Raw genomic sequence first — 12,014 nt, 5'->3', positions numbered from 1 at the left:
GAATGGATACTGGTCATGCTGCATACCTATTCTCTCTAGTATCAGAGGAGCATACCTATTATTTTGGGTGCGGTGGAACACAGGCAGGATGGTGCTGCTGTACTCGTCTTGTTTGTGGCTTCCTAGAGGCACCTGTTTGGCCACTGTGTGAACAGACTGCTGAACTTGATGGGCCTTGGTCTGATCCAGCAGGGCCTTTCTGATGTTCTTATGTTCTTATGCTAGCCTCTGTGGAAGCTGGGGGTGGGGGGCCAGAATACCTGCACAGAGATTTTGAAAGGGTTGTCCTGTGGCCGGTGCAATGCCGGATCCCTTTCTGTCCTTGGAGACTCACGCAAAAGGAAGCGGCCAGGCAGGCTGCCCTGTGCTGTGGCAGGGCAGGGCTTTTTGAGCCCCAGAACCTGTGTTCACTGCCAGCTTTGGGGACAAGGAAAAATAGTGATCTGCAAGGGACTACTTCAGAGCATGCGCAGAGATGCATTTCCTTTGTCCTGTACAGTCAAAATACAACTTAAAGTGAGGAATTCCAGTTCAGAAACTGGCCTCTTTCAATGCACTTTCAATTCACTTTCTTCTAAGAAGGGTTTGTTTATTTTTTATTACATTTCTATCTGTCCTTCCTTCAAGGGGCTCAGAGTACGTTTTTCTTCCCTCCTCTGTTCTACCATCACAACAACCCTGTGAAGTAGGCTAGGGTGGGAGACAGTGACTGGTCCAAGGTCAACTAGTTAGCTTCATGGCAGGGTGGGGGCTTGAATCTGGGTCTCACTTGGCTCAGTGTGGCACCTGAGCCCCAACATTATGCAGGCCGAAGTCCCTGCACCTTCTTATTAAAAAGCCGGCTGCTACATCTGGAAAGACCTTTTGTTATTAATGTTCTTTACTAAGCTATGTATAAAGTTTCATCCATGTACCTGGTGCTTAGAGAGTAGCACAAGCAACAGAGAGGTCCCTGTCCCATTTAGCGTACCATCTGAATTTAGCCTAGTGAGGAAGAGGTTGCAAGTCACCAAAGGGGAGGTAGGAGATCGGGTTGCCTGTTGACCAGGTACAAACAGACTTACCTGCTCCTGGGCGTTTTCACACATACTGAATAATTCACTTTCAATCCAATTTCAATGCACTTTAACAATGGTTTACAAGTGAATATTGCCATTTCGCATGGTAAAATCCATCTGCCAAGTGCACTGAAAATGGATTATTTGGCATGCGTGAGAACAGTCCCTCTGTGTTCTTAATAGCAGCAGTTCTGTGGGCAGAAGTTAGTATGTTGACCATATTTATTCCCATGCATAAAAAGGGCTCACCTGCTGATTTCTACACACCAAGCTGCAGTTAAATGCACAGGAGCAGGCCAGAGGTGCTTTCTCTGGTTAATTGGCAACCCCATCCTCTGTCCATCCTCTCTCACACACCTCCTTCCCTTCCAGAATATTTTTAAACAACAGTTTGATGTGTAGAAATCAGCAGGTGAAACTTTTCACAGCATGGAAGAGAAAACAGTCTTCTAACTGCTTCTGTAAGGTCACAGGAGCCAGGCAAAATAGCACAATGGCATTTCCTAGGATTGATATCTGTAACCACATACCAAACGCGTTTCGGCCTATTGGGCCTTCATCAGGTTGCTCTACTAGGTTCATACCTGCACACATAGTATATGAGAGACATATACAAACCAGTATTACAACTAGAACCAATCTGACCAGATGTTTGAGTAATTGGTAATAGATTTTACAACCTATACACATGCCTGGTTGGGTTTGAACTGTTTGTATATGTATTTATTTATTTATTTCTGTAAATGTGTTCAGGCTTAACATGGGTTTTAATTAACCACTGATGAAGGCCCATACACACACACACACACACACACACACACACACACACTTTCTACCTAACCTTGGGTACCCAGGTTGGGTTTTATTCCCCTCTTTTTTCTTCCACCTTTGACCACAATGGCTGCCAGGAGCTGTGGACAGAAGCCACCGGGCTGTGAGGTATGGTGAAGTGAGGGATTTGTGGCGGCGGAGTGCAAGTCAGACCGGACTATCATGAGGCACTATCTACTGGCAATATCTTCTGCTTATGTATAGTTGAAATGGAGCCAGTTGAATGATGCCAGCGGAGGAGGCCTTTCAGCGGTGACCCCTGTTCCTCAGTGGAAGGCTGTCCCCCATGTTATCTTGAGCCATCCCTGCCTCTAAAGGTGTGGTGCATTTGTCCTGATATGGATGTGTTCACAATGAAGGGTCTAGGCTTTCCTTAGGGTGTGTAGCAAATTATGCCATGTTGAGATAAATTAACATTAGTTAGCTATTAATATCCTTGAATCTCTCTCCCCCTTCCCCCCAGGTCCAAGTAATCCAGGCAACTACACACTAGTAAGAAGAGAAGGTTTTTTTTAATGCACAGGTTTTAAAGAAAGAGCATGTAGGAGTAGAACCAGGGGGTGGCATTTATTCTGCAATAAAAGAGGTGTGTGATATGAGTTTAACCATCTGTTTTGTGGCTGTCTACATATTCTACATGGTATATTTTCCAGTAGAAATGCTGCATGCCCAGGCTATAAAAGAATCATTCCATGTAACAACCCTGCAAGGTAGGCAACTGCTAGTCCCATTTTAACAAATAGGAAACTGAGGCTGGAGGGGAGAAAGTGAGCCAAGCTTACCCTGTGAGCTTACTTAGAGCCCACCACCAGGTTTTGTGCACAGACCCAAGATGTTGAGCTATTATCTGGGCCACAGCAATGCATATCAGATGTAGAAAAGAGTAGGAGTCCAGTAGCACCTTAAAGACTAACAAAACTTCTGGCAGGGTATGAGCTTTCGTGAGCCACAGCTCACTTCTTCAGAGCTGTGGCTCACGAAAGCTCATACCCTGCCAGAAATTTTGTTAAGTCTTTAAGGTGCTACTGGACTCCTACTCTTTTCTACTGCTAGTGACAGACTAACACGGCTACCCATCATGGCATATCAGAAGCTATATTCTAAATGTACCCCAAGGGTAGTCCATGGGGCCCTGGCATTTTAGACGAGAAGGGTAGGGGTTTTCCTGGCATGGCTATGTCGAATATTAAGAAGGCTTTAGACTCTCCTGCCCCCATCGCCCCTTTCTGGCCCTGCTGCTGGATGTTGCAGAGAGAATGGGTGAAGCCCTCCTTCAGAGGAGAGAGAACCCCCCAGCTCCAAGGTTCCATGGCTGTTGGACAGGGCAAAGGAAGCTAGCTACCAGGAGAAGCTGGGCATGGGGGCATGGAAAGTAACTCATCTCCGTCAAAGAGAGACAGAAAAAGGGAAGAGAAAGAATGGCTTCAGGTACCACATTTGGAAGGGCCATGAAACCACCAGAACAGACATTTTAAAAATTCAAGATGCAATTCCTTCCCTGTGAAAGTGGGAACCTTTGAATAAACCTGTTCCCTGGACTATCCGAAGACTTTGCACATACATGGGGAGGAATTAAACCAACCTGGAGTCTTCCTTTAGGTAGGAGGAAGTTGTCAAAAGACGGTTGGGTCTACTAGTGCCGTCCTAAGTGGACTTATGCCTGGATCTCAGTGGATTTAGAAGGGTATAACTCTGCTTAGAATGGCTGCCAGTCCCAGCAAGTCCCCCTTCTCATTGAAAACTGACAGGAAGTAGACAAAATGGGAGGAATTCTTGCAGAGCACAATTAACTCATAGTTCTCATTGCCACAGGACGTTGTGATGGCCATCAACTTGCAGAGCTTCTGAAAAACAGTTTGAACTTCTTGTGATTTCTGATTCAGAGGCATTCATGCTTCAAGACCAAGTCAGGCACGATTCTGGGCGTCAGATTTTGGGCACCATTAATGGTGGCAGAGTGGAAGACAGATGTGAGCTCAGGCACATAAATCTGCCAGGAAGTTCTCTTGTACACACTCCATTGCAGTGAGTGGGAGCTGTGAAAGACTATGATAGTTAACTTCAGTGGGGCATTCACAGGAGAACTTGTGCCTTGTGCCAGTTAGTGAGGGTGGGGTGCTAAAGTGTTTTGATCTAGCTCTGGGCAATTTTGGTTGGCCTTCACCAGCCCACATAAACTACTGCCTTTTTGCTCTGCCCCTTGACCACCCAAACTATCTGAACTATAGAAATCCAAAGCGGCAACTCAATTTGTTGTGTCCTTGAGTAAGGTCATTCCAGGGCCATAAATGCCACAAAGGCCTCTGTTCCTCCAATGATGCATAAATGGGGCAAGAAGCAAGGAGGTGGGCTTTGGGGAAAATCTGTAGCTGTCCTGAGGAGGAAGATGAAGTTGGGGGACAGTGACTTTTTGCAGGGAATGGAGATTGCAAAGGGCCTACCTAGAAAGGATTCCAACTGGGCCTTTGTTCAGGTTGTGTAGCTCTTATTTGATTGGGGTAGGATTGTCTCCTGTGGGGAATTAAATATAGCTTTAGCTCCACCAAAGGGCATCAAGATCTTTATTGAAGAAAGGATGCCAGATGATACTTTGTGGCTCAGTTCATCTAATGAGCTGTCTCTGTTTTCCTTCTCCAAGATGGAGCCAAGTCACCATGGCAGCCTGGACCAAGGCCCTTCCTCCCCTGTCGGGGCTCAGCCCGTGTCGCCCCGGGGCAGCATTGTGGGATTGGTATCTCCTGGGTTGTTCCCCAACCAGCTCAGCTTGGATGGAACTGTTCGGTACCAGCCTGAAGGATCCAGCGGCTCCATCAACAATGTGTACGGTGGAGGGAACGTTCCTCGTGGGACTAGGCCCGACACCCTCTTTGACCCTTCCCATGTTCGGTCACAACCTGAAGGGGCTCGCCACTCGGGGCTTGAGGAGAGGGCTGGCGGCAGGCAAATCCAACCTCTCTCCCTGGATACTAGCAGAGCGCAGCCAGAGGGCTCTGGTGGGGCCCAGATGTTCAGCACACCTAGTTTACGGTCTCCAGTAGAACTACGTCCACTTTCTCCAGCCTCTGGCAGCTCCTCTTCCCATTCCAGCGTGTCGCCTTCCATGAAACTGAGCCAGTCACCGAGTCGTGGCATTATGCCTGGACTCTGCGCCTTGGACCCAATGACCTCTGCCATCTTGGCCACTGTGGAACTGAAGGACACCCTCCCAAAGGCTGAATCTAGTGATCACATCTGCCTCAACCGGACTGGCTCGTCCCACAGACCCATGTCTCTCCCCAAAGCTGTCTCTAGTGAGTACATTTCAGGGGGAAGGGCCGCCCCTTCAAAATCACCTATGCTGTCCAAGGCTGAGTCGGAGGAATACATCTCCTATGGGAGGACAGGACACTCCTCCAAATTGCTGGATGTGAGCAGCAGCAGCAACAGTAATGCCAAAGAAAGTCTTCTGAGAAGATGGAACAAGCCCAAACCCAAGCCAGACAATGAGTTTCGGTGAGGCAGACCTTGATGGGGTGTGGGGCAGGGGAAGGGAAAGGCTGCATGGTGGAGAAAATGGGTATGTCCAAGCTAAAGCGACCGAGGCCCTGTCTAGAATTTGGGTAGGTTTCATACCAGTTTAACTGGGTCTTTTTCCCACCTCCAAATCATGGAAAGAGTGCTTTAGTGAGGATGTGGAGGATTCTCATTGGAATCCTTAACTCCCTCACAAAACTACAGTTCAGGGTCCTTTCCGGGAGGCAGGGAATGTCTATTCAATTTGATTATTTGTTATCTATGCCCCAGCCTGAACGTGTAGCAGAATGAGATGGTAGAATTCAGAGGTGGCAAAATGGACTCTACCACTTCAGAATACAGAGGGTGTGTCTGTTACATTTTAAATATTTTCACCGTGGACAAACCCCCTGTAAATAAAAAAATCCCAGTGCATCAAGGAAAAAGGTTCCCCTCATAAGCCATGCGAGTTTTCCATTTACAGAGAATTATTAAGGTAGGGGAACTGGGAAAAACATGTTCCCTCGCCTGCAGTTTGAAGCGGAGCAGTCCATTCACCATCTCAGCTGCCTGCTGCTTCATTCTCCTTCACAGATAGACAAGACCGTAGATGGTGCTCTGGTCCAATAGTCAATGTGGCTTAAGTTACATTTGGGTAACTTGAAAGACTCTCTTTCGATGCAGGTTTGGAAATGGGTGGAGTGGGAATTATTTTCTGTGTTGCCAAGTGCCAGTTTTGCATTAGGATTAGGGTTGCCAGCTCCAGGTTGGGAAATACATGGAGATTTTGGGGGTGGAGCCTGGGGAAGGTGGGATTTGGGGAGGGGAGGGACTTCAATGGGGTATAATGCCATAGAGCAGGGTTGGGGAACCTTTTTTCCGCCGAGGGCCATTTGGGTATTTATGACATCGTTTGCGGGCCATACAAAATTATCAACTTAAAAATTAGCCGACCAAGCCCCAAGCAGGCAGCTGCTCCAAATGACACCCCGCTCCGTGTGGGCAAGCAGGCAGGCATCCAACCAGGGGCGTACTCACCCACCTGGTGGCACAGGATGGTTTTTTTGCACCGGCCAGGCATAGCCCTCCAGCAGCACGCCGGAGTTGCTCCTGCTCCCCATGGTCGGGGCCAGATTCTACAGCCAGCTCCTGCTACCTCTGCCTACCAGACCAAATGACTTCTCGGGCCTTATATGGCCCCCCCGGGGCCTGACGTTCCCCACCCCTGCCATAGAGACCACCTTCCAAAGCAGCCATTTTCTCAGGTGAACTGATCTCTGTTGCCTGGAGATCCCCCATTCACCACCTGGAGGCTGGCGACTCTTAATTGGGATGGATAGTTATTCACAGCAAACTAATCTGAGTGAAAGAGCAGAAGCTCAAATTAAGAATCTTAATAAATCATAGAAAGACTCTTGGAAAAAGGGTAAAAATGAGTCCCTTGGTTTGCTGAATCTGCAGATTTGGATCCAGGCAACAACCCTTGCACCATCTAAGGCAGGCCTCATAATGTTGTTGCTTTTTAAAAATGTGTTATTGAGTTGCAACCAACTCCACACAACCCTTTCCACAGGATGTTCCAGGCTTGAGATGAGCAGAGGTGGTTTGCCATTGCCTTCCTCCTCGTAGCAACCCCAGTCTTTCTTTGTGGTCTCCCATTCAAGTACTGTTTGTGGCCGGCCTTGTTTAGTTCCCAAGCCCTGATGAGCTTAGGCCAAGCTGGACTAATCAGACTGCTTTGGATGCTTTGATATACCCTAATGAATGGTATGTTTGTAAATATTTGTGGGAGAATAGGTCTGTTACTTCTGTAAGATGTTGTCCCTTGGAAGTGGAGTGGATTCTTCAGGGGTCCCCTTAGGGTTGCCAGGTACCTGGCTGGACACCAGTGGGGAATGGGTAGAGTTGCCAGATCCAGGTTGGGAAACTCCTGGAGATTTGGGGATGGAGCCTGAAGAGGACAGAGACCTCAGTGGGGTACAATGCCATAGAGTCCACCCTCCAAAGCATCCTTTTTCTCCAAGGGAACTTATCTCTGTAGTTTGGACATGAGGTATAGTTTCGGGGGATCCCCGGGTCCCACCTGGAAGCTGGTATCACTAGGTCACCTGGAGATGGTTGCAAATGGTTTCTGCACGATGTGGCTGTGTGGTACCTTTTCCCACATTATACTAGCACCTGGTCGGCAGCGTTTTCATGCCAGTGAACTGCCTTGGAAGATTTGTAACTAACCATTTCTGCACCCTGGCCAAAGTAGCCATTTTCTCCATGGACTCTGATCTAAGTAGTCTGACAACCAATTGTAATTCCTGAAGGTCTCCAGGCCCCCACCTGGAGGTTGGCAATCCTAGGTGGAGGCAGTGCCCAGTCCCTACCAAGCAACAAGCAGGATCCAGCCCATTCTTCTGGAAGTAAGTCAGAAGTACCAGCTGTTTTCCCTCCATTCTTGCTGTACATCCGATTCCTTCAAATTCTGCACTGGGTAGTCCTGCTTGGGGAAGCTATCTGTGCAGAGCGCCAAAGTAACCTGATGGTGACTGCTACAGTTTTGGCTGTGGTGGCCACAGGACATTACGTGGACACCGTTGCCAACTGTTTGCATGTGACTTTTGTAATGCATGCTCCAGCTTTTAGGAACACAGAAACCGAGTTATAGTATCTGAGGAAATAGCTATGGCCCTGCTCCATGGCTCTTAAATCCTTCCTCCCCTAAATGCTGCATTTGTCAGATTTTGGGCAAACTCTAGTTTACCCAACGCAACCACCTTAGACATCTGAAATGGCTCCTTAGTGGTTCAAGCAGGCCTCAAGATTCCAAGCAGAGGGCAAAGGGCTCCTCCTAGATATACTTGTGACAAACTGGGGAAGGAAAAGCCATGGATTTTAAGATAATATGTGGAGATGACTTTTTATGCACCTCATAATAACTGCTTCTGTGTTACAAACAGTCATACATACACCCCTTTCTTTTAAGTAATGCTTTTTGTGTCTTTGTTGTACATACTTGGTACACAGGGGCTTATATTATAGTTTATAGTAATTCGCTGTTAAAATCTGTAAAGGTGGCACAAATACTCTGTGGTGTAGTCGTTAAAGTGTTGGACTAGGATCTGGGAAACCCAAGTGGAAAACCCCACTCTGCCATGGAAGCTTGGGCCAGTCACACGTTCTTAGCCTAGCCTACCTCACGGGGTAGTTGTGAGGATAAACCAGAGGAGAGGAGAACGATGTAAACCACTTTGGGTCACAATTTGGGAGAAAGGCAGGAGATGAGTAAATAAGAGTTCCATTCTTTTTAAGGGCTCTCTTAACCCAGGCAGCCATTAAAGCTGCAACTTGTGGGAGAAAGTGTGTGTATGTGTGTATACGTGCACAAGCTTCTTAACTGTGTCCTTGTATAATCTACCACTTGAAATTTACCCCCCACCCTGCTATTTTTACCCCTACAGGGCTCCTCAAGCAACACTCTGGTCAAAAACGCATGGTCGCTTTAGCCTCCTTTATTCCCTGTTTCAGCCAGGATTCAGCCAGGATCGAACGCACGTTCGGCAAAAAGCATGCGTTCGATCATGGCTGAAACAGGGAATAAAGGAGGCTAAAGCGACCGTGCGTTATCGCCCTCTAACTCTTCTACACCATACTTGCTCCAGTGTTAAGAAGCTCTCTTTCCCTACCAGTCATCTTAGTTTTTGCATTGACGTGAAAGATTAAAAATAAATGCACACCATGTATCGTTCTGCTTCAGGGAACCCAGAACTAGATGTGTTTCTGAAGAGTAATCACTTAAAGGCAGAAATGGGAAAGGAGATGTAATTCTCTCTAGTAGTCCTCAGGGGCACTTCTCAGCCAGGCTCAGTTTCCCACCCTGCAGACTGGCGAGGGGCCCATTCAGGTCGTGCACAGAGGGCCATTGCCTCACGGGAATCAGATGCCTGGCCCCGGCACATCTGAGCCCTGCCAAGGAGTACTTCCCGTCAATGTAGCGAGCTTGTGTTAGTTGCAGCGTGGCAGCTGTGGTTCATGGGAAAGTCTCTCTTTGCGCTGCGGGAGGCACAAGGCTGCTGGATCGGGTAGTGCACGAAGCGCTGGCCGACAGACCCTCCTGTATTGGGGATGTTGGTCGGGGTCAAGGCAGATGGCTATTTCTTCATCCCTGCAGTGTGCCTTTTGCCAGGCCCAGAAGCCAGGCTTGTCTCCCTTTCCAGCACACCGTTTAATTGTGCTAATGCTCCAGGATTTATTGCCATGCTCTGCCAGCGAGCACAGGACAGCCAAGGTCGCATTGGCAGTTGGGCATGCCCCTGCTGATCACTTTAATGCTTTGCATTTGTAGGGTACTATTTGAAAGTTCAAAGCGCTTTATTTTTGCTGCAGTACAGCCTTCTAAGGTGAGCCAGTACTCTCTGCCCTCTACTGGGGATAGGGCTGTGAAGGATAGCTTGCCCCCAAGACGTTTGTGGCTGTGGTGTGAGTGGAACGCTCTGCTTCCTGGTTGCATGTTAGGCATGATGCTATGGGAGTAGGGTTGCCAACCTCCAGGTAGTAGCAGGAGATCTCCTGCTATTACAACTGATCTCCAGCCGATAGAGATCAGTTCCCCTGGAGAAAATGGCCACTTTGGCAATTGGACTCTATGGCATTGAAGTCCCTCCCCTCCCCAAACCCTGCCCTTCTCAGGCTCCCCCCAAAAAACCTCCCGCCGGTTGCGAAGAGGGACCTGGCAACCTTGTATGGGAGCCACTGTGCTCTGTAGGACCCAGGAAACCAGATGATCCTTGCCTCCTAGGCCTTCCTTGGGGGGGGGGGGGAAGAGAGACCCATGATCGAGCCCGAAATCTTTCCTTCCCTTGTAGACGATGCTGCCAGGAGCTACTAGGACAAAGAATCCCTTTGCCACACTGTATCAACCGGCAGCCTCTCGCCCAGGTCTGAAACACTGACGACGGCCCTTTCAGACTCCCAATGGGCAAGGTGTGGTTCATTTAATAACAAGGGCGAGAGCTTTTCTTTGCCAAAGCCCTTATCTCTCCGGCTTTCGGTTCTTCCCCGGGAAAGTTGCACTCACAACACGCGCAGCTCCTCTCATTCGTTTTGTAAAATGAAATTTATTTTGAAGAAGAGAAAGAAAACACACCAAATTCATAACAAGTAAATAAAACCATCCTACTCACTAGTGAAGGCCGTCAGAAGAGAAACCCCCCCCCCTGCCGCCACCAGGACGAGGCTAATGCCTTAAAGAAAACCTCCCCCACCAATCAAGGTCGAACACTCAATCACTCTCCGCCGAGCAACGTTGGGCGAAAACGCATGGTTGCTTTACCCTCCTTTAATCCCTGTTTCAGCCTGGATCGAACACATGCGTTTTGCCTAATGTGTGTTCGATCCTGTCTAAAACAGGGATTAAAGGAGGATAAAGCAACCATGCATTTTCGCCCGTTCAGTCTTAGAGCCAGACGCATGTTACTTCCATACACACCCCCTTCAATAACAAATGTCTAGCCCGCACACCATACACGAACTCATGACATGACTTGCCAGTGACGGACTCAGCCCCAAGAGCAACCAAGGCCCCCTTGAGTTTTGTCCTCTAGTTTTGTTCACCTACTCCCCCAGGGGCAGTCCTGCTTTCAGAATCTGTCTTGCCATGCCCCTACGAACAGTCTTGTGCTAATTTCTCTGATGGGTAGTGTATGCTTTAGCTCAAACATTTGCATGTGAAGCACCCCCAAAGTTATGTCCAGGCCCAGCAAGGAGGGACGGCTTATCCCTGTGATGGCTTCAGTTGTACGAGACTTCAGTCAATGCTGTAAACCCTTCCAAAGATGCACCAGTGGGGATCACTATGTGTGTGTGTGTGGGGGGGGGTGAGACTTCATAACTGAAGTGTCCTGTGTGCTGAAATGGCACCCCCACACCTCCAGTTACAAGCCTCTGAATGTCCTTGTCAAACGGCTTCCACATAATCTGAAACTTCTCAACAGCCCTGAGGCCTGCCAAAGAACATCTAAATTGCCTTCCTGGATTGGACCAAGGACTGTCTGGGTTGGCAGATCTGGGTAGGGAAATTCCTGAAGATTTGGGGGGTGCAGCCTGAGGAGGCGAGGGTTTGGGGAGGGGAGAGATCTTATAGAGGTACCATGCCATACGTCATGAGACGACAAGAGTCACTGGAAAAGACAGTCATGCTAGGAATAGTTGAGGGCAGCAGGAAAAGAGGAAGACCCAACAAGAGATGGACTGACTCAATAAAGGAAGCCACGGCCTTCAATTTGCAAGATCTGAGCAAGGCTGTCAAAGATAGGACATTTTGGAGGACTTTCATTCATAGGGTTGCCATGAGTCGGAAATGATTTGACGGCACTTAACATACACACATGCCATACAATCCACCTTCTGAAGTTGCAGTTTTCTCCAGGGGAACAGATCTCTGTAGTCTGGAGATCAGTTATAATTCTGGGAGGTTTCCAGGCCCCACTTGGAGTTTGGCAAAAAAAACAAACAACCCAACAATAACCAGTTGGCTGCTTCTGGGAATCCACAAAGAAGGCCTGAAAGAAATAGCTCTCCCCTGTTGTCTGTCCTCTGTATCTGGTTCCTGGAGATATGTTCTGCACAAGCAGATTTGATTTAGCT

General features: G+C 48.3%; 1 protein-coding gene across 1 annotated transcript in view; it reads left to right on the top strand.

The window, feature by feature from the left end:
* The first annotated feature begins 4,527 nt into the window (after positions 1 to 4,527).
* INPP5J (inositol polyphosphate-5-phosphatase J) overlaps positions 4,528 to 12,014 on the top strand; it is a 41,589-nt gene continuing 34,102 nt past the window's right edge. The window contains exon 1 of the mRNA XM_056859043.1: positions 4,528 to 5,381. Coding sequence (XP_056715021.1) covers positions 4,528 to 5,381 — 854 coding nt within the window. The remainder of the gene's footprint in view (positions 5,382 to 12,014) is intronic.

Source organism: Euleptes europaea, chromosome 13 (assembly GCF_029931775.1).
Source record: "Euleptes europaea isolate rEulEur1 chromosome 13, rEulEur1.hap1, whole genome shotgun sequence".
NCBI classification, from domain to species: domain Eukaryota; kingdom Metazoa; phylum Chordata; class Lepidosauria; order Squamata; family Sphaerodactylidae; genus Euleptes; species Euleptes europaea.
The sequence above is the reverse complement of the archived record's forward strand: the minus strand, read 5'-3'. Positions and strand labels throughout refer to the sequence as shown.